This window comes from Vipera berus (genome assembly GCF_964194415.1).
Source record: "Vipera berus genome assembly, chromosome: 4".
Classification (NCBI taxonomy): Eukaryota; Metazoa; Chordata; class Lepidosauria; order Squamata; family Viperidae; genus Vipera; species Vipera berus.
This window is the reverse complement of record NC_138206.1, coordinates 26,838,946-26,862,830: the sequence shown is the minus strand read 5'-3', so window position 1 is coordinate 26,862,830 and position 23,885 is coordinate 26,838,946. Positions and strand designations below refer to the sequence as shown.

The window sequence follows — 23,885 nt, the reverse complement described above, 5'->3', positions numbered from 1 at the left end:
ATTAGCTGGATAAGTCTTTGGCTCAACAGAATGAGGAATTTGTGTCCTTCAGTTAGGTTTGAAAATCCTATTTAATAATCTCAAATACTAATATATGGTCATCCAATAAAGGTAATGGAGAAAAGATTAGGTTGTCTGGAGGGAGAAAAATAGATTATTTAATGTCAGAGAAAATTATTGTCTTTAACTCATATTTGGAGGGCAAAAAAGATCATCCCAAAATTAAAGTAGTTAATGTTAGCCACTGGTTCTCTTAGCTAGCATTCTTGAAAGAATTGGAGAGATTCTGTGGTTATTGAAAACTCCTTGCTATCCTGTTTTAATAAAGCAACTATTTAATTATAGCTATATTGATAAGCTTCTCCTTTGTTCTTTTCCCCCATTTTCCAGATTATCTCTGAAAATGTCCTTTGGGCGAGATATGGAGCTGGAACACTTTGATGAGCGTGACAAAGCACAGCGGTATAGCCGAGGGTCACGGGTGAATGGGCTCCCTAGCCCGACCCATAGTGCCCACTGCAGTTTCTATCGAACCCGCACCCTACAAACCCTCAGCTCTGAGAAGAAAGCCAAAAAAGTCCGTTTCTATCGCAATGGGGACCGATATTTCAAAGGGATTGTATATGCCATATCTCCTGATCGCTTTAGATCTTATGAAGCCTTGCTGGCTGACCTGACCCGAACTTTGTCTGATAATGTCAATCTGCCCCAAGGTGTGAGAACCATCTACACTATTGATGGAGCAAAGAAGATTACCACTTTAGACCAACTTGTGGAAGGTCAGTTTTTAAGCAAGAGTACCAGGGAGATTTGAACCAAAATGTCCCCATGTAAATTGTTCAATTATTCTGTTCATGATCTCCTTTATGATTCTCCATTTCATCCCTCCTTTTGTCTCAAAGCAGCAATCTTTTGTGGTTACTGAGCATCCTGCTCCTCCTTCACTTGGGAAAAGATTGAGCAGACCTAAAGATTTCTAGGCTTGCTGAACTTTTCTGCCTTTATATTGGGGGGGGGGAGGTATTGTTTTAGCCACACTGATAAGAGCATTAATGTGTTTATATCAGATATAAGAGAAATTATGGTATAGTAATGAGTATAACACGTACAGCTTCTCTATCCTTTTGGGCCTCATTTTGGTCTTTATTGGAGGAAACAGCAGTACATGAGTCATAGCTCAAGGAGTTTTTCCACATAAAATGATATTTATGAACATATCTAACGCTGGCTCAGCTTCCTGTCCCACCTGATTTTCTCTTTCTTCAAAGAAATAAATAAATGGATAGCAGCCACACAAGTAAGCTCTGGCTTTCAACATTATTATTTTCAAAATAATTCCCATGGACACTGTTTGAAAATGAAAATACTGTTTAGTTGCAGCTGAATGCTTTGTATGGAAAAATGCTCTCTTGTTTACACAAACACGCACAAAATTAATAATTTGAGGGATCAGGAAACAAGCTCTTTGCCTTCTGGTGAATGACTGAAACCACCATTTTGTGGCAGTCATTTTGTGAAGAGTTGATTCTTCCAGGGTAGCTATTTTTTAACATCCTATGTTACCTTCCTCTCCTTTAAACATAAAGATATCTAACTTGTGAATTCAGATACTGGGTGTATGCCAGTTTCTATAATTACATTTAACAAGGAAGCCTTCCTATTTTGGTTTTACCGAAGTTATTTGTGGATTTTTCTTATTGCATAAGCAATTTCTAAACTTCTTACATAAAGCAGTTGGGAATAAAGTTTTAAACAATAGCAGAACTTATTTCCAAGTTGATATAAGATTGTTGTTTGTCTACTTGTATATTTTTAAAACAGAGGCAGAAGCCTCTGGCTCCAGATATGGTTAACCTCAGCTTCAAGAAGCCCTTGTTATTAGTCATGCTGATATGTATTCATGAAGACTATAATTCATCAACTTCTGGAAGGTGATATATTCTCTGTTTGTTTTTTAACAACTTCATTGAGCATGGAATCTGAGATTTCAGTTTAGTAATACTAGTATGCATTGTACATGATTCAAATAGTAATGCCATGTATATTCTTACTGAATCTTCTTTCTATATGGCCATATATGACTATATGACCTATTGCTTCATAGCTTTTAATGGCATTTTTTGCCCAGTTCTTGGTTTTATTAAGCTGTTATATTTATCTGGCCACTTACCCGATTTTGTAAAAATCTCATGGCAAAGTAAATGCATATAATATCTTTCTGATTTGTATAGCTCTCAGGTTTGGCTGAACAAAATTCTATCTAAATTCATATATATAATGAGTGGAAAATTAAATCATTCTTTCCTGGATATATCTTGGGCAGTTATCATTCCTGAACAAGTAAACAAAGTTACCATTAATTTAAAGCTTCTCTTTTCAAGGTTTAACATTTCAAATTCTTACACTTTTCTTCTTGAAACTTTGATTCTAGTCAGTAATCATCCTCATGTTATTCTCTGAACCTATTCCATGGAATGACCAGAGCAAAATAAAGTGGAACTATTATTTTCTGGAATTTGGAAAGAGTATTCTTTTTATTTAACCTAAAATTTAATTTGTTTTTTCACTATACTGGTTTGTAAGCACTTAGTATTTCAAAATCTTTCACAAAAATGATCAGCAAGATAGATAGCCATCTTCCTATACTGTGCCTATTTAATTTGTTTCCCAAGTCAAGAGCTTTACATCTGATTCTGTTAAATTTCATTTAGTTATTTTCAGCCCATTTCTTTTGCATATTTGTCTTCTAAGCTATTAGTTACTGTACCCACTTTTGTCATCTACATGCTTATTAAGAACTCCCTCCAACTTTTCATCCAATTCAGATTAGAGTTTCAAGACTGAACTTAGATTTTTCTTCCCATTTGATGAAAAACTAATGATAATACTTTCTTAGGGATTTCCCTAATAATTCCCTAAGTTCTTATATCCTAAGAGGCAATGAATCTGTCTCCAATATTTTAACAATGTATTAATCCAGTTTTGCAGGATCCATTTAAAAATTTCACAGCAAAGCCTGAGTTTTAATAATTATATCAAAATACTGGTTTAACTGTGAATACGTAAGGGCTAAAGGGAATTTAATAAAACAAGTAATAAAAACTAAGTGGGCACCCCATTACATTAACATTTTATCTGCAGGAGCAAAAACAGTTTAAAACACTGGTAAGGATTAAAAAAAGAACATTTAGTAGAGACCTTGCAAGAGCAAATCCTGGTGCTTGATGGAGAAATTCTATGGTTTTCTAGCACCTATTAGAAGCAGTTTAAAATGATACAGAGACTTTGATAAATCATCAGGTTATATCAGCTGCAGTTTAGGAATTATGTTTCTACTATACTTGTACCGTAGTTAATTCCTACTGTATATCAGAATCTAGGTCTCATCCAGATGTCCTGCTAGATTAACTTTCAGTTCTATTTTCATAAAGTACTAATCTCATTTTTTTCATAATATTTTTAATAAAAGTTTACAGATAACAGAAATAAACTGATGCAAAATAAAAAAAATGCAGAAAAATAAAAAAAATAAAGATGTATAGCGAAATGACTTCGCCTTTCAACTGGACAAGTACAAACAATTTCAATAACTTTTCACCTTCTCTGATACTAACACTAAAATTCCTTCTTCCTATATTTTATCTCTTATTCATAAACTATTAAATTCTCGTCATTCAGCCCTAATCAGGTCCATTAAGAGCTACAAGAAACATCAACACAAATATTTTTACCTTAATCAAATAAGCCAACTTTATATTCTTTCCTTTTGTTTTTAAGAAGCTTGACATTTAATCTGTTTAAAATGTCCCAAAGCTGATTTCTTTTCACTTATCAAAAAAAAATCTCTTCATTTGCTTAACACATCTTTTGTAAGTCCAAGGTAAGAAAAACATCCATGTCATTCTTCTGATTTGTTATTTATATGTCCCTTTTAATTACTAGAACATCAGCCAGTTTCATTTGTAAATCCAGTCCTGCATCTTTTTCCATATAATTCTTATAATGTAGCATTTTTAATTCCCCATTATAATGATAGCAGGTAGCCTTAAAAATAACTTTTGAGTGCATTGTTCCCAAATATTCATAAATTCTTCCATATTTTGCTTCATGTGTATTAGTGAGTCTCTTTTCCTTTATCAATAGTACTGTATTTTCTGGTTCCTTCTAAGTGCTCAAATTCAGAGTTCCCTCTAATGTTTTTTTTTTTGTTTAATCAACATTTTCCCATGGGAAGGTTTTTTACACTTAGTTTCAAAATCTTCATCTATTTTTTACAGAATTTTAAACCACAGGAAGGATTCTTGTAATTAATTTTGACATCATCTCCTTGCACCAGAGAAGAATTCTGAGGAGCTTGTTTCCTACCTCCTTGTTCCGACAGAGTCACTGGCTCCCCTCTTAGTGGAAGTATTTTCAGTATTCCATTGTTTCCTAGCTACTCAAAAACTACTAATTTCATAATATGTTTCCTAGCTACTCAAGAACTACTAATTTCATAATATTGTCAAACATAGGGAAAGCATCATTTGAGATTTTATACCTCTTGAGCTTCTAAAAACCAACATTAAAAGGTGTACTCCCAACTCTTCTTTTCCCTTTTGAACATATAGTGTTCCTGGTTAATATCTATAAAGAGTTGAGCATGTAATTATTATTCTGCTCTTTAAAAGAAGGGACAGACTGATCTAGCAATACACCAAATAAGTTACTAGGTATTATCAGTAAGCTCTGTACAAGACTTGGAAATTATTAGATTGGTTTGATAGAGTGAGCAACAAGAAGTTGTTAGGGTCAGGCAACTCTGGATCAGATCATTTGTGCAAAACCCTGATTAAAATTATATCATGCATAACATGAATTTGTAATATCCATAGGCTTCAAATAGACCCTTGATTTTATTTCTAGAGTCAAACCACAGGAGATATTGGAACAACTCTCTCACTATAAATGTTTTCTGTTACTTACATTCAACAGTTAAATTCAATTCTGCTTTGTCATTAAATCATGCTTGTGTTCTTGTACCAACAATTCAGGTTCACCTTTATTTTACATACTTTAAAGATTAGGATGGTTTGAAACCACAGCCAATGAACCTTCTGATCTTTCACTATTTGGTTCAGGAGGTTTTATTAGAACAGTATTTCTCTTTTCTTCTAGTCTGCTGTCTTGTATCTGAGGGTGATTCTTTAGTATTTTTGTCTCCAACCTCACAAATCCATTTTTACCAGCAGTCTACCAATGGTTTTTGTAATTCAGACCTTGATTTCAGAAACAAAATATCCCCTGTCTACCTTATTTTTGAAGTCAATCTGTCTTCCATAGTTGTTATTAGTTGCGAAGTCGTGTCCAACCCATCGCGACCCCAGGGACAACGTTCCTCCAGGCCTTCCTGTCCTCTACCATCTTCTGGAGTCCATTTAAGTTCACGTCTACTGCTTCAGTGACTCCATCCAGCCACCTCATTCTCTGCCATCCCTTTCTTCTATTGCCCTCAATCTTTCCCAGCATTAGGCTCTTCTCCAGTGAGTCCTTTCTTCTCATTAGGTGGTCCAAGTATTTGAGTTTCAACTTCAGGATCTGGCCTTCTAAAGAGCAGTCAGGGTTGATCTCCTCTAGGACTGACCGGTTTGATTGCCTTGTAGTCCAAGGGACTCACAGGAGTCTTCTCCAGCACCATAATTCAAAGGCCTCAATTCTTTGGTGCTTAGCCTTTCTTATGGTTAACAACTTTCACAACCATACATTGCAACTGGGAAAACCATGGCCTTGACTATATGCACTTTTGTTGGCAGGGTGATGTCTCTTCTTTTTAGCATGCTGTCTAGATTTGCCATGGCTTTTCTCCCCAGGAGTAAGCGTCTTTTAATTTCTTGGCTGCAGTCCCCATCTGCAGTGATCTTGGAGCCCAGGAAAATAAAATCTGTCACTACCTCCATTTCTTCCCCATCTATTTGCCAGGAATTGAGAGGGCCAGATGCCATGATCTTGGTTTTTTTAATGTTAAGTTTCAACCCAAGTTTTGCACTCTCCTTCTTCACCTGCAACAAGAGGCTCTTTAGTTCCTCTTCACTTTCTGCCATTAGAGTGGTATCATCTGCATATCTTAGGTTGTTGATATTTCTCCCAGAAATCTTAATTCCAACTTTTGATTCATCTACCCCTGCCTTTCATATAAGTTAAATAGGCAGGGCTATAGTATACAGCCTTCCAAGACTCCTTTCCCAATTTTGAACCAATCAGTGGTTCCATGTCCAGTTCTCACTGTTGCTTCTTGACCCGCATATAGGTTTCTCAAGAGACAAATAAGATGGTCTGGTACTCCCATCTCTTCAAGAATTTGCCACAATTTGTTGTGATCCACACAACCTAAGGCTTTAGCATAGTCAATGAAGCAGGAGTAGATGTTTTTCTGGAACTCCTTAGCTTTCTCCATGATCCAGTGTATGTTGGCAATTCCGTAGTATTATTTCTTTATCTCTGTTCTATGGTTTGGAACAATAAATAAAAACATCAAGATTCTAGAACTTTCTAATTTTCAAATGATATATGTTGTAGCTGTTGTCAGCAGTATCATTGGTTCCCACAGAGATTAGCAGGAGGTGGTAATTAACAATGGATTTAATAGAAATTGGAAATAGTTTTGTTACATCCTTAATCCATGGTTGTATCAGCCAATAATCTGCATGAGCTGGTAGATCTGGCTAATATACATTTGTCTCTGTTCTTTATAATAGTGAATCTTCACTATTGTGATTTTTTTTTTTGCCTTCTTGAAGGCTAGTTGTAAATACTGTGTTCTCTTGTATAGTATTCTGTCTCTGTCTCTGTCTCTGTCTCTCTCTCTCTTCCATCTCTTCATCTCTGTATCTCTCCATCCATCCCTCCATTCCTCCATCCATTCTCAAGCTCTGTTAACCACTATTTAAGCAGGCAAGAGTTTATTTTTGTTTGTTACATTCTCAGATTAGCTAAATTTACATTGTTTACTTCGAGTTAAAAATGGGTAAGCACTGAACCCACTCTGAACCCACTCTGCAATTACCCTTCCCTGCTTATTTGTGTTGTGAGCTTGCTCCTTGGATACTGGCTGCCATTTATTGCTCCTATTTTTAGGAAGCAATTATTCAGATTACTCACAGCATAATGTCTCTCACAACACACCCTTTTTTTTGTCAGCAACTTTTTAGGACATTATCTTTTGTCCCCGCTCACTTAAACAAAAGAGTTTTAGGTCACTCTCTTTTGCATTTTTTTTCTGTGCCAAAGTTCTGTTAACTTTTTCAGTGTTGATATGCAAAAAAAGTGAGTGAAGAGTTAATGTTACATATCAGTTAAGTGTACTGTGATTTAAAGAACAGTTTCTGCTAAATATTAAATCTATTCAAAGATTATTTATTCTATGTATATACAGAGAACACAGAGCATCATCAGAGTTAGAAGGGCCTTGGAAGTCTTCTAGTCCAACCCTCTGCTCAAGCAGGAGACTCTATACCATTTCAGACAAATAGCTGTCCAGTCTCTTCTTAAAAGCCTCCAGTGATGGAGCAACCACTACTTTTGAAGGCAAGCTGTTCTACTGGTTGATTGTTCTCATTGTCAGAAAATTTCCCCTAACACTGAGGAGCTCTAGATTGCTTCTCTCCTTGATTAGTTTCCATCCATTGCTTCTTGTCTTGCCTTCTGCTGCTTTGGAAATCAAGTAGACTCTCTCTTCTTTGTGGCAGCCCCTCAAATATTGGCATATCATGTCACCCCTAGTCCTTCTTTTTACTAGACAAGACATATCCTATTCCTGCAACTGTTCTTCATATGTTTTAGCCTCCAAGCCCCTAATCACCTTTGTTGTTCTTCCCTGCACCCTCCCAAGAGTCTCTTTTTTAATATTGTGGTGACCAGAACTGGATGCAGTATTCCAAGTGTGGTCTTACCAAGGCGTTATAAAGTGATACTAATATTTCACATGATCTTCATTATATCTCTCTGTTTAGGCAGCCTAGGATTTCATTGGCTTTTTTGGTGGCTGTAGCACACTGCTGGCTCTTATGTAAGTGATTGTCTAATAGGACTCCAAGTTCCCTCTCCTTCAATGAATTTTCAGCTTTTAAAATATTATATTCATTATATATTTGTAGCTTGTATGAAATGTACATCCAATATATATATATATATTCTTGTTTGGGATTTTAGCTTAGATGATTGTGCTTCTTTTACTGAACATTGATTTTATCTTGATTGGAGGTGGAAACCCACATGCTGCAGATTCTAATACATACATTTTGCTCCTAGGTGGTATTCAGAGGTTGACTTCTAAAGGCCTATAAGACTTGGCACTTGGCATATATGAAGGCAGGGGTTCTGAAACAGCCCTTCAGGGATAAGTAAATGTATTTTTCCCTCCCCAAAATAAAATGGCTTCATTCAAGTTGGGATTGGATAAAAAATCATTGTGCGTCTTACTTTTGATATTACATTTTAATTTATATTTTCCAGGATTTCTCAAACTTTGCAGTACCATGACTGCTGCCTTTTAACTTGTGCAGGCAAAACAAAAGAGGAAAAAACTAGAGGAAGTTGTGCCCTCTGATCATGATTTTAAGAAAGCTTTTGATTCTGTCTCCTCACCTTTAATTTCTGGTGACCCCTGTTTGAGTTCCATTAAATTAAGGGAAGAGCAGTACTATAAACCCATAAAACTGACAAGCAGTAAAATAAACTATTCTTCCTATTCCTAAAAAGTGCAGTCCCCCAATGAAGATCCTGTATAGGTGCATTTTGTTCAATGTTTACATGAAAGTTGGGAGGGGATAATTATATCTGCTTTAAAACCAATGGCTGATTCTTTCTGCAGCTGATTGATCATGTACTGCTGAAGAATCTTAAGTCTATATGTAGGATGTCGCTCCTGAATTAGGGCAGTTGTTGGATTTTAGGAATCTACAGTGATTTGGCCACTTGAGCACTAATAATAAAAGCAAATATGAAAAATAAACTTTTATTTTAGAATCTTTGAGAAGTGTTGAAAAGAAGCCTAAATTCAACCATTTTATTGTCAATATAATCTAGTGATAGCAAACAATTTCATTTAGTGGGATAAAATAAGATGTTCATTATCGGGCAATTTAATTGCTTTGAAGAGCACTGTAGGGTATCAATATCACAACATTTAGGAAACATTTTTACTGAAAAACAAAATGCTTGAACATTAATGAAGTTTGGAACAGCATACTGTTTCCCCTGATGATGTGGACAGGATCATGAGGAGGCTGAGCACCACCACCTGTTTGTTGGATCCGTGCCCCTCCTGGCTAGTTTATGCGGCCCGGGAGGAGACACGAGGCTGGTTCCAGGCAGTAATAACTGCTTCTTTGAAAGAGGGTGTCTTCCCTGCCGCCTTGAAGGAGGCGGTGGTGAGACCCCTCCTCAAGAAGCCTGCCCTGGACCCGGCTGTTTTAAATAACTATCGTCCAGTCTCCAACCTTCGCTTTTTGGTGAAGGTTGTTGAGAGTGTGGTGGCGCATCAGCTTCCTCTGTTCCTGGAGGAAACTGATTATCTGGACCCGTACCAATCGGGTTTCAGGCCCGGATACAGCATGGAGACGGCATTGGTCGCGCTGGTAAATGATCTCTGGAGGGCTCTGGACAGGGGTTGTTCCTCTGTCCTGGTCCTATTAGATCTCTCAGCGGCTTTTGATACCATCGACCATGGTATCCTACTGCGGCGTCTCAGGGGGTTGGGAGTGGGAGGCACCGTTTTACGGTGGTTCTCCTATCTCCTGGGCCGTTCGCAGTCGGTGTTGACGGGAGGGCAGAGATCCGCCCCGAGGCCTCTCATTTGTGGAGTTCCTCAGGGGTCGGTTCTCTCGCCCCTCCTGTTCAACATCTATATGAAGCCGCTGGGTGAGATCATTTGTGGTTTCGGGGTGGGGTATCATCAGTACGCTGATGATACCCAACTTTTTCTTTCCACCCCGAACCAACCCAGCGATGCCCTCGCCGTGATGTCCCATTGCCTGGAGGCGGTCCAGGTCTGGATGGGGAGAAACAGGCTTCGTCTGAATCCCGCCAAGACTGAGTGGCTGTGCATATCGGCATCTTGGGTTAACCAGACTATTCCATCTCTAACGATGGGGGGTGAGGTGTTACCCCCCGTTCATAGGGCTCGCAACTTGGGCGTCCTCCTGGATTCATGACTCAATTTTGAAGACTATATAGGAGCCGTGACCGGGGGGCTTTTGCCCAGGTTCGCCTGGTGCGCCAGTTGCGACCCTATCTGGACCGAGATGCCCTACGCACAGTCACTCATGCGCTCGTGACCTCCCGTTTAGACTACTGCAATGCTCTCTACATGGGGCTGCCCTTGAGGACCACTCGGAGGCTTCAGCTGGTGCAGAATGCGGCCGCGTGAGTTGTGATGGGGGTTTCCCGATACTCCCATGTAACACCTCTACTCCGCGAGCTGCATTGGCTCCCGGTTGCCCTCCGGGTGAGATTCAAGGTGCTGGTGATGACCTATAAAGCCCTAAATGGCTTGAGTCCGGGATATCTGAGGGAACACCTGCTGCCAGCATCAAGCTCCCTTCGTCCAGTGCGCTCAAACAGGGAGGGTCTTCTCAGGGTGCCACCGGTAAGAGATTGCCGGCGGACGACACCCAGGGATAGGGCCTTCTCAGTGGGTGCGCCTGCCCTTTGGAACCAGGTGCCAGTGGAGCTGAGGACTGCCCCTGACCTCCATTCATTCCGACGGGACCTGAAGACCTGGCTCTTTGAGCTCTCTGGCCCAGGCTGAGAATTCTAATTTTAGCTTTAATCTTAATTTTAACTGGGGTTTTACTTATGCAGGGACGAATATAATTTTTTTAATCTGTTTTTAACTTTTGTATCTTTGTTTTTTAATTACCCTGTAAACCGCCCAGAGTCCTTCGGGAAAGGGCGGTATATAAATGTAATAAAATAAAATAATAAATAAATAAATAAATACAAGGAAAGAACACTTTGTGGTTCCTGACCTTGTGGTTGATACTAAAAATATTACATGGCAATGTAGATTAAAGAGAATATGTCCTGTTTAATCATTTGCAAATCATTACTGTGCTTTGTCTTTTGACCCTTAAGATGTACTATATTTTTTTCCAGAACAAACTACTTTAAAAAGAACCTTCATATTCTACTACAGAAATGTCTGTTTTCTTGTAAATGCATTGGGGCTAAAACTTTCTTTCCATTAAACGATGTATCTCCTAAGCAGATTAATTTTCTTTGTCAAACGTTGCAGGCAATTCTACAACAGAAATTAGAAGAAATAACAGTAGCTCCAGTCATTTTATCTACCTGCCTCCAATTTGCCTCCTCAGACAAATGTTAAAAATGCTAGAATTTCTTTTTTGGAGCTGCATATGTATATATTTGTAGGAGAGAGACTCGTTGAGTCAGAGGGAAAAGTCAAATGGGGAATTAGTCTGGATTCCCTACATGGGCACAAGAGGGCAATGTCTGATCCCCCTTGAATGTTGAGCCTTTTCTAGTCTTACCTAGGTGCAAACTGTCAGTCTGAGAAGATTCCTGTGTTATAAGCTTGAGCAGTAAACAGCTAGTTGAACTCTTCAGCCATGAGTCTGGCTGTTTGCACCTGACAACATGATCTGTAAAGTAATTTTAGGATTTTCTGCCCACAAATAGTGGGATTCCATCGCTTTTGACTATTGTGATGTCTGCATTTTCTTTTTCAAAATGTCTAATTTTTCTAGATGACTGAATTAATGCAACATTAGGTGGTCTATTCCATTTTGGCTTAAGAGTTGTATGAATGAATGAACCTTTATTGTCAAAGTACAACCATGTATACATTGAGATTAGCTGAGCCTCCCTTCGTGCTCCCACCCCCCAACTCACAGCGACAACAAACCCTCCATCTTATTACACCATGTGAACTAATTGCACTACACACCGGCCTCGCAAGTCAATTCTGCATAAAGTTTATAAAAATTATTTCCCATTCAAAAGCCTAACAGCCCACGGATAAAAGCTGTTTTTCAGCCTGTTGGTGCGGCTGGCTATACTCCTATATATCCTATCCGATGGTAGGAGAGTAAAGAGATACTGTCCAGGGTGTGAGTCATCCCTGAGAATTTTCCTCACTCTTCCAAGGCAACGAGCCCTGGCGATGTCATCCAGTGGTGTCAGGGGACAGCCCACAATGTCTTGTGCTGTACTCACCACCCTCTGTAATACTTTCCTATCTGCGGCTGTCAGACCAGCATACCAAACCACAATACCATACGAGAGGACGCTCTCTATAGTAGACCGGTAAAAGAGGGTCATTAGCCATCGTTCTACCCTGTTCTTCCGCAAGACCCTGAGAAAGTGAAGCCTCTGTTGGGCCTTTCTAGCCACCTGGGTTGTATTAACTTTCCAGGTCAGATCTTCACAGAGGTAGACTCCCAGAAATTTAAAGGAGGAAACTCTCTGCACACAGTCCTCCCCAATGTAAAGTGGGGCAGGTTTCTCCTTTTTTCTCCGGAAGTTTAGCACCATCTGACAACTGTGGTTTATTCAGTAAAGGCAAAGTGTAGCATGCTGTGCAAGCTAGACCATTTTCCCCCAAATCTGGTAACTAAAGACCTTGGAGTAATAGCATGTCTTCACTGTCATTGAAGAGAATCTTTAGGAAGTGACTTGAATGATTATAGAAAAAACTCTATATGCCTGAATTAATGATTTGTAATTCTTTCTACCCACCCATCCTTTTCTCTCTTTTTTTCAGGAGAGAGCTATGTGTGTGGTTCAATAGAGCCTTTTAAGAAGCTGGAGTACACAAAGAATGTAAATCCAAATTGGTCTGTAAATGTTAAGACCACCTCAACTTCTCGTTCAGTGCCCTCTCTAGCCACGGCCAAAGGTAGCCCTTCAGATTCAAAGGAGAACAAGGATTTCATTAGACCTAAACTGGTCACAATCATCAGGAGTGGTGTGAAGCCACGCAAAGCAGTACGGATTCTTCTTAACAAAAAAACAGCACATTCATTTGAGCAGGTTCTCACTGATATTACTGATGCCATCAAACTTGATTCAGGAGTAGTTAAGCGTCTTTACACACTGGATGGGAAACAGGTAAGAGAATTCTTTAAGCTATCAAATAAAACATTACATACAAATATAGATTTTGGGGTTACTAAGATAGTGCTTCTTAGCCCAAATACCTGTTTATGTAAATAAAATAGCATTATCATAACAGAGCCGTATAGAGAAAACCACTAAAATTAGGAGCATAAGTTTTAAAGTTTTAGAAAAGTATCCATTTTTAAATAAATCTTTCCTGAGGCTGATGTTTGCATGAAAGTAACACTTGAATTACTTAAATCTTTCTACAACTAAGAGCCTATGCTGTGCTCTTCTCCATTTGTGGAGAAGAAAAAAAATCACTTAAGTGAAAATCTGAATTGCAAAGGTCAGGGACAGAAGAAGTGATGGCGAAGGAAGGGATGAAAGCCCTAAGAGTATCAATCTATCCAATAGGAGACCTGCTGTATACAAAATGCAAAGTAGTCAAAACGAGATTGAAATGCAGACTCTCTTTGCTAACTCTACATCTGTTGTCTCTAGTGGTTCATAAGTTCTTAAGTACTGTGCCGAAATGCAGTTCATGCAAAGTTCTATTCAACCTGAATTCGGTGAGAAATAACCAGGGTTTGTAGGAACAGGACAGTCAATTTCATTTTTTCTAAGGAAATAAATTTAGATCAAAGTCGAGAGCACAACTTAGTTTTCAAAACTCTTCAAAAATTTTCACTGCTTGAGCTGTAAAACATTTCTCATGAGACTTCTTTATTATGCCCTGCTAAAGTAAAAGGCTCTGCTGCTTAATCGTAGCAGGCAAAGGAATGGGAGAAAGTTACATCTCTTTGTCTTGAACAGAGACTGCTATGTCCGGTGAGTAAACAAAGGCACTTATCAAGCAAAAAACTTAGGCAATGATTTAATTCTTGGTCAGCTTGTATGTATTCATACAGAAAGTCAATGATTTCTATTTGGATTAAATAACTGATGTTCCATTTTCTTGACCAGAATCATTTTTTTTCTTATATAACATTTGAAGTACTGAGTTTTTTTTCTTGTTTTTCATACTGTGCATGATTAAAGAGAAGAAATTCATAATAAATTCAAAAATTTGTTCCACTTCTGCATATAGTTACATTTCTACCTCTGGCTCAACGCAGTATCTAGAAAATCCCCAGAACAACTAATATGCCATATTGCAGATTACCTAGACTGGATTTAGATATCTTAAAATGTTCTTGATAGAAAATATACTTTTGTTTTATGAGGAGCAAAACTCCTGTACAATTAATCTCCTTTTAAATCCAAATGCAAGAATAAAGTTTGTAGTGTTTTATTATGACTGATTAATAATTGGCCTTATGACTTTTGAATTTTCAATGCACATATAAGATACTAATCCAGAGGTATGTAACTTCCATTAATTTGAGTGCACTGAGTGTCACATGGCTTGCTGGGGGGGGGTGAGCTACTTGAAAAATGAGCAATTTTTCTTTAAATATTTTATTTTTTATTTTTTATGACTGTTAAACATGTTCAAACATTTTCCCAACCTCCTAGTTGGGTTCTAGGGACACCAAAAAGAATGCTGGCAGTTTGCACTTCATACATCTCTGGTTTGATTCTCAATTATTCTGTTAACATAATATGGTTAGATATATCAATAGTCTGAGGTCATAAGGCACCTTTTACTTTGGTTCTAGAACTTGTAAATTTCAAAAGTCATTAAAAGATACTTTTCTACTGTTGTTTCCATCTTTCATCTAACCTTTAAAGTTAAAAAATCTGTAGATTAATACTAGTAAAAATTTCAGTAAGTTTTACCATAGCCTTGAAATTTGAATTACGAATTTGAAGTAAACATTCAAATCAGTGTGAAATAGTGGTTTATAAGACCCTGACTTTCAACAGGGTCATGAGGTTCAAAAATGATAGGCAGGACAAGAAACAGAATATATCATCCCATAGAACATATTGGTGCCCTGGCATCCATAATTCTTTGTTTATGAAGTATCTGATTTTTCTGTTAAGTCCTACAGCTTGGAAGTATTGCCTTTGAGGCTTTAGGGCATAATAATATTAAGATATTCCATCAAGCAAATGGAAAATCAAACTCAGTCTGAATTGTTTTAATTGTCTTTTCAACTTGAGTTAAGCAGTCATTTTTTTTTTGAAGCTGACAGACTGGAAGGACCCCAAGGCCAATAATCGAGTAGTAAGTCATACTTTTGATTAAAAGAGGAGGTGGCATTATTGATTAATTTACAGACACGCGTGGCTAAAGTTTCAAACCAGAAATAACAAATTAGGCTTCTTTCAGATTATATATGTGAACTTCTTTTCAAATGTATCCATAAACAGCTTTTTAACAGTGAATAGTTGTTTAGCATCAAGAGAGTCAACTCTCCTTTAGGACAAAATCCTCAAAGCAGCAAGCACATTGTTCAAGATGATAGGAAAACAACAACCCTATGGTCAACAAATCTAGTAAAGGAATAGTGGGATGAACTATATGTTAATTCTGTAGCACAGGCGTCTTCAAACCTGGCCCTTTTATGACTTGTGGACTTCAACTCCCAGAATTCCTCAGCCAGTGTGCCTGGCTGAGGAATTCTGGGAGTTGAAGTCCACAAGTCATAAAAGGGCCAAGTTTGAAGACCCCTGCTGTAGCATATAAATTACATTAACTTTCCTGTCTCTGTTCCTCAGTTGTTTTATTTTCTGAATCTCAAAATCTACACAGGTTTTAAAAACATACTTTAAAAAGGTCCAAAAATGTCTACTGATGCCAATAGAAACCTTTTCCTTATACCAAGTATTGTGGGTGTGGTGTGTGTTGCAGAGAAAAAGGGATTTTAAAAATGAGGTGATTATGGACAAAATGTAAGGCCACCCTATATGCTGAATTATCTTCCTGCAGTAGGACAGAAAAAGGACAGCTGCATGCATATCATGAATAAAGCATTCTAAAAAACCCCAAAAGTTATTGGCAAAATATGTCCTTTATTGAGCATAACATTCTGTTACACAACATTGTGGCCTAAAAAGCTTATTCTCTATGAACTTCAGATAAGTGAGATGACCTAGAGGAAAGGCACTTGTTCACTGTAGTGCTTTCTATGATGATAAAGGCTCAGAATTATCTGTTTCTAAATTGAAAGGTAGATTATAAATTCCCTATGATATAAAAAAGTGATCCTTCCAAAATTTACATCCTGAATAATTTATGGCTTTGTTTTGTGTTGTGTTTAAACCATCTGGCAAGATATTGTGCACTATTAGCTGTCATCATCCCCAATTCATATACATGGGGCAGCCCTTGAAGACCACTCGGAGACTCCAACTGGTACAGAATGCAGCCGCGAGAGTTGTGTTGGGAGTTTCCCGATACTCCCATGTTACACCTCTGCTCCGCGAGCTGCATTGGCTTCCAGTTGTCTTCCGGGTGAGATTCAAGGTGTTGGTAATGACATACAAAGCCCTACATGGCATGGGTCCGGAATACCTTAGGGATCACCTGCGGCCGGCATCAACCTCCCTCCGCCCAGTTCGCTCCCACAGAGAGGGCCTCCTCAGGGTGCCACCGGTCAAAGAATGTTGACTGGTGGTCCCCAGGGGGAGGGCGTTCTCTGTGGGCGTGCCGGATTTATGGAACCATCTTCCGGTTGAGCTCCGGATGGTGCCCGACCTCCGCTCCTTCCGGCGCGATCTAAAGACTTACCTCTTCGAACAAGCTGGCCTGGCCTGATGGGATGGGGTTGGGTTTTATTAATGTGTTTTAACTTATTTTAATGTGTTTTAACTTATTGTAAGAATTGTGGGCATTTTGTTTAATCTCTTTTAATTTTTGTATTTTGTCTTTTAACATATACTGCCCTGTTCACCGCCCTGAGTCCTTCGGGAGAAGGGCGGTATACAAATAAAATAAATAAATAAATATAGTAACTGATCACGTCTTAGTGAAAGATAACCATCAGGTTGGGAAAGCTAGTGTATGTGATTCCAGGTGATAAAATATATAAATGCTAAATTATGAATAAAAGCTCAGCACTATGGACATTGCTTGGAAGCAATACAGTCCATATGTCTTGATGCGAATAGTGTCAGTCACAAAGAAAAGATGTTATAATGAATAGTACAAATCAGTTTGGAAAAAAACCTTTATTCATGAAATTTAAATACAAAATTGCATCTCTGTTCTCTATGCTTTCAGTTCATATCCTATGACTTGGTAAGCATTAAAGCATTAAAGGAAATTGTAAGCTGTATGTAGCTTATTGGTACCCTCAATATTAATCTCCTTATTAAATAGATAAACATACTAAATTACATCTCATTGCTGTTTAACACATTGATCAAATATTAAGCACAAAAAGGGAAACAGTAAGTGCAAGATATCTTCTTTCTTGTTGCACTGCTCTTTTAAATATCAAAACAATATTTGAACTGTATTGGTGAAAGACCAAACATTAAAGGAGATACTTTGAGTGCAGGCAATCCAAATTGTTTGATATCAATAGTTAAAATAATAATTCAGCAAGGGAGACCTGGAGATAATGCTAGTTAGAGGAGATTGTATTGGCCTAAGATCAGGGGTGTCAAACTGCCGGCCCACGGGCCAGATGCGTCATGGCAAAACTGCGCCCACCCCATTGTTGACAATGGAAAAAAGTTGTGATACATCATGACATGTCACGTGACGTTGCAGGTTTGACACCCCTGGTCTAGATGGAGAAGCATTCTGATTTAGGCAGTAATAACCTTTCTTTGTCATTACTGGAAACCAAATCTGATTTATTTTTCTTTCTGATAAAATAGCATGTTTATTGGAATAGAATAGATAAAGTGATAAAGGAAGGCAATGTTTTACAGCTAGAGAATAAACTCAACATCTTGGTTTTAGAGATAGTAGATTAAAAAAACAGGTATGTTAAATGTTTATAAAGCTTAGTATATTTACAGAATTTTACTTTTTATTCTCTTAAGAAAAGTAAACATTCCCTAATAAATTTTGGTGGCCCAATCTGGTAGAAGGATCCAAAGGCTACAAAACAAAAAAAGAATTTATGGGCTGAATGTAATTAATTGGCTTCAGGTTGCCCTGTCTCTGCTGTAAATGACATTGGGAAAGTCTCTCTTTTCTATTTCCTACATTCTATTAGGGCTGATTTGTATATAGGTATCATACAAATGCCATTTGACCTGCACACAATGGTTCTTTCCAAACCATTAATGGATGACCAGCAGCAAGTTGGATGGACTGAAATACAGTGGGAATCATTGCTAACACTCAACACTATGAGTTAACTTTATGTCACATAATCAGTGCTATATATAATCGATAACTTGTTTCCTACTATTGATTCTTTTCCAGTTCTCAGAGATTGCCTGGATAAGTTTCGGCAGTTCCCTGTAGTTTTCTTGGCAAGGTTTTTCAGAAGTAGTGTGCCACTGCCTCCTTCCTAGGGATGAGAGAAAGTGACAGGCCTGTCACGTAGCTGACTTCATGCCTAAGGTGGGACTATAACTCACTGTCTCTCAGTTTCTAGCCTGATGCATTAACCACTACACCAAACTGGCTTTCATAACAGATAACAGGTCATGTGGGAATATGTGGGATTGGTGGTGAGAAGTGTCATTCTATGCACTGTGCTAACATTTGAATAGATCCTTTACAAGTAAAGTGAATTTGGTAGTGAAGTGTTTAGGCTCAAGACTTAAGACCATGATTATATATACTATAATAAACCATGCCCTATAATTAATAGGATAGGGCGAAACCTTTCATAAAGCTACCCTAACTTCCTAACTGTAGGAATACTGACAATTAAGACTGTATTTGGCTTTGAGAAAGGTATGTAAATGATTGCACTACAGTGGCTAGAGACAATGTTGTGTTACAGCCAAAATACTGCTCTATGAATGCTATCAAAAGCCAAAGAAATCTTGTCACTCTCTCTTTTAACATATTGTAGTTTTATGTAAGTGCAATCAAAAAGAAGATAATCCTCTTGAATTCAGCAGTATTCATATATAAGTACATGTAAGTTGTGAATAAGGATAAATTCCTCATTTCCCCCAATATAATCAAATCCAAGTTGCACTATCACATAACATTTCAAAATGCAGATCAAAATAAATTCAGTGATTCATTTTAAATAGTTCATGGTGTCCCAATAAACAGAAATTCCTGCAAAAAACTGAACAACATTGAATCACACTGAAGTTCCCTACATGGTAGGAAAAAAAATGGCATTTATATAAAGGACATTCTAGGACTTCAAAATGAAATGGAGAATAAGAGCAATATGAAGACTACTTGAAGAGGAAGTGGCAAATGTGGCTAGGGGAGCCTATATCCAAGGTGATATTGTGTACCAGTTGAACTCTTTCTTGGATGAAGAGTCCCTGCACTCAGTCACTTAAGCCCTGGCCAACTCACGCTTGGATTATTGCAAGATGTTTTACCTAGGGCTATCCTTGAAGAGTATTTGCAAGCTATAGCTGGCATAGAGTGCAGCCAAGATGACAGTTTTTAGGGCCTTTTCTGATCTTAATCATAATCATAATAGTAAAGTTGAAAGGGACCTTGGAGGTCATCTAGTCCAACCCTCTGCTCAGGCAGGAAACCCTATACCATTTCAGACAAATGGCTATCCAGTCTCTTCTTAAAAACTTCCAGTGTTGGAGCATTCACAGCTTCTGGAAGCAGGTTGTTCCACTGGTTAATTGTTCTGTCAGGAAGTTTCTCCTTAGTTCTAGGTTGCTTCTCTCCTTGATTAGTTTCCACCCGTTGCTTCTTGTCCTGCTTTCAGGCGCTTTGGAGAATAGCTTGCCTCCCTCTTCTTTGTGGCAGCCCCTGAGATATTGGAACACTGTTATCATGTCCCCCCTCGTCCTTCTCTTCATTAAACTAGACATACCCAATTCCAGCAGCCGTTCCTTATATGTTTTAGTCTCCAGATCTCTAATCATCTTTGTTGCTCTTCTCTGTACTCTTTCCAGAGTCTCAACATCTTTTTAAAATCATGGTGACCAAAACTGGATGTGGCCTTACCAAGGCATCTTTAAAAGATTAAACTCCCTCTGTTTCCAGTTTGCTTGTAATGATGATTGTAGACTTCCAACAGTACTAATGGCGTTTTCTGTGGCTGAAAATGAACAAGATGTGCCCAATTTCTTTATAATTTTGTTGTAATCTATGAGAAGTTCTTAGAGAAATCTCTAATTCGTTTGATTTAAAGAAAAAGTAGATTGCTTCTCAGTTTTCTCTCCAAAAACTAATACATAAAGTTATACAACCTAGTATATAAAGGTAGTTTATGCAAGGCTGTTGATTACATTTTGGCTCATTTTGGCTATAGAAGTCCTCTTATTTAGAAAAAGTAGACTTTTTAAAAAAGTAGCCGCTGAAAGTAAGCCACTGGCTAAGTAATAGAGGTTATAAATGCATTTCACAATATTGGGAACGTGAAGGAAAGGATCCTATTTCTAAAGACTACCATCTTTGCAAGTTAGAATTTGAAATAGAGGTTCATTTGTCAATTTTGAGGCCCATGAAAATATATAAATAACTTCCCTATAATTGACATGTCTCCTTCAGAATAGACAGTGTCCTTTAAAATATGAAAAGAAGCATTTTGCAACATTTTAATTTCCAAACTTTATTTGAAAGAGTTGCATATTGAAAATATTATATAAATCACTAAGGAAAAAATGACAGCTGCTAGGTGAGTCCACATGTGAGTAAATCTAATATGACAGTCTGCTATGTTTGCAACTTAATGTTTAAGAGCACTTCAGCATTCAAAGCAATAACATCAGGTAGTGAAGGAGAACAGAAGAGAGATGATATTATCCAGCTTCTTGTACAAAATGGATTATCATTCACTTCAACTGTTACAGCCATGTTTTTCAAACATATTTCTTATGTCAGCATCCTTTTTTTCTGGTAAACATCTAGAGGAATCCAGAAAACTATCTTCAGGAAGGAATGCATTTAAAATATTGCTTGAAATGCCTAGTCAGCTCTGAAGCTTGAGAATTCAAATGTATGTGATTTGTGCTTCCTTGGAGATTTGTATTCTCAGAGTCAGCACGGCTTGGATATGGTTGTTGAAAGCAATCTGACATGGAAATTGCTAAGAGATGGAGTCAATTAAAAGGCAGTTTTACAGTGTCAGCTTGATACTGCTGCTTTTACTAACTTGGTGAAAAGTTTGAACTTTAATGTGTTCTAGGAATGCCTTACCAATTTTGTTGTAATTTGGCTTCCTCTGTAGCGTTTCCATAAAAAAAGCAGCACAATTACTTTATTTTTTCCTACCAAACCATTTATTGAGATAAGTGTAGACTAAATGGCTACAGGCAAATACTGTATGCATGTGAAAAACGGTGAAGGTAGCTTAATTTACATTAATGAAACCATGGTTTTTAAGACACAAGAGGCAATAGTTATGCCTCATTCAGCATTAGTCATGCTTGTTTTGGATAGCTTATCCAGTCCAGGGTACTGCATTTGAGAAAAGAGTTTGACTTTTTATGGTAATCCAATGGCTTGGACCCAAGCTTTACTTTCTGCAAATTTGTCTCTAACTCCCTCTTCCTCTGGCTTTACTTCACATTCTAGAAGGTTTTCAGATATAGGAAAATAGGCAAAACTGTTCCCAGTTTTCTTAATGAAAAGTTCTGTGAACTGTGTTTATTTTTGATGTTAAGACATATCTTATAGTGCAGGTAGTATAGTAAAAACTATCCTTTGGTAGTCAAAGTTGTTGCTGCTATAGATCTGTAGTATTATAGATTGCTCCCAGTATACGAGAGTACACAACACAAAATGAATTTCTCTAACCTTAAAAAAAATCAACATATCCAAATATTCAGAAGGATTAACCTTTACACTGGGTTAAGGTTAAACTAAGTTCTACCCAGCACTAGCATATTTTCAGTTATATTCGTCCAGATGAGGGGATTATTAAAAGTTCTTCCAGGATTAAGGAATTATTTAGTACAAGATTGGAACAGTAGGAATGTCCTGCTCTGTTTCATTCATAGTGGCAGAGATAAATGAGAAGACACATAGTAAAAGTACATGCTATGCTTACCTACCTATCTACACACACACAAAAAAAAAAACAAACAACACTAACAATGTGTGTATCTGTGTGTATTTGTTAGTGGTTTGAACAATAGTATTTAAATATTGATTGCTTCATAAAATGCATTTATTTATTTATTTGTTTGTTTGTTTATGATACCACAATTGACTGGCTTCACATATACTATGGCTAAAGCATAACATGCATTATACCACGGGTGTCAAACTCGCCACGTCACATGACATGTCGCGACATATCACGACTCTTTTTGCATTCCGGCAATGGGGTGGGCGCAGCTTCAGTATGATGAAACCGGCCCACGGGCCGGCAGTTTGACACCCTTGCATTATACTATTGAAGCCCCTATTTGTACATTTTCAGCAACATAACTCAGTAAAGCTTGACAGAATTTTTCAATAAAGCATTCAACCCTTGGACACACATACACACACACACACAATCCTGTCTAAAAGGCCAACAATGGCTGCAGGCCAATTTACCACAAGATTATTTTGTTATAGGCAGCAGTGGTGAAAGGTTATCTTGACATTTTAATACCATCTTTAGGTTGCAAAAATCCAGATGACCCTGCAAGGTAGAAAAAAGTTAACACTTTCTATATCACTATGTTGTCATGTATTGGTAATTTTCATAACTTATAATTAGAAACTTCAGAAAGAAGTTTTCAAATGCAGGCAGAGATTGCCTGTTAGAAGCCCGAAATTCCATTAAATAAGTCCTTTTAAGGCACTGTCTCTCAATGTCAGCAGCTCTAAGATGGAGGGACTTCAACTACTAGCTGAGGAATTCTGGGAGTTGAAGTCCATGCATCCTAAAGTTGTTGAGATTATTAATTCACATCTAAAGCTGCCCTGAGTTCAGATGCTGCAAGAAACAAAATATTTTGTGCCTATATATGTGTAATTTAATATTAGGGGATGTTTATTATAAAACAATATTTTTAGTAAGTCAAAAGTATCTTTCATACCCAACATGATTTTTGTTAATTGATGAGAATAATTAAATTGCATGCAATAAAAATGAGGTTAGAAGGTCTTCATGTGTGATTTTCTATGCTGTTGCTTTTTTCTTTTACATTTGATAAATGTCTTAGAGATTTCCTTGGAAACACAGTTGTCTTCAGTGGTTGCTAAGGAACTATGTTTTGCAGCACAAAGGATTGCAAGCTTGCTCCTGCTACCCAATGGTTTGGTTCTTGGCACTATAAATTAATGGAAGATTTTAATATTACTCAACTGCCCCAAATAAAGAAATATATCCAAATGCCTATATTCAAATAACAATTTTGCCTCTAGAAATTTCAGGTGTAAAAATTGTCAAAATGAACTGTCCCAAACTGCTGAGTTTCATAGAAGGTTTCCACAGTGGTGTGAAATTCTGTATTTGGCACAATAGTTTGTAAGCAGTGGAGAATGGGGATGATGTATAAAATAATCTAATTTCTGAGAGAAAAAATATATGCTATAGAATGTTTTTTTTAAATCGTGGCATATAGCTTCTAACATGGAACATAAGATCTGGTTTGGTCTAGTGGTAAAAGAATTGTAGTCCTACCTTAGGCATGGAAGCCTGCTGAGTGACTGGCCAGTCACACACTGAGCTCTAGGAAGAAGGCACTGGCAAACTACTTCTGGAAAAGTTGCCTAGCAGTCTGAATGCACTTGTCCTTGCAGTTGCTAAGAGTCAAATTTGACTCAAAGGCAAAAGAGAGCC

At 37.7% G+C, this 23,885-nt stretch overlaps 1 protein-coding gene across 2 annotated transcripts in view; it reads left to right on the top strand.

The window, feature by feature from the left end:
* Positions 1-403: 403 nt before the first annotated feature.
* Positions 404-23,885, top strand: part of DCLK1 (doublecortin like kinase 1) — a gene marked incomplete at both ends in the record, with an annotated part of 205,533 nt that continues 182,051 nt past the window's right edge. For both annotated transcript variants that reach the window (XM_081327265.1, XM_081327266.1), the window contains 2 exons: positions 404-779; positions 12,761-13,107. In XM_081327265.1, the coding sequence (XP_081183391.1) occupies positions 404-779; positions 12,761-13,107 (723 nt within the window). The remainder of the gene's footprint in view (positions 780-12,760; positions 13,108-23,885) is intronic.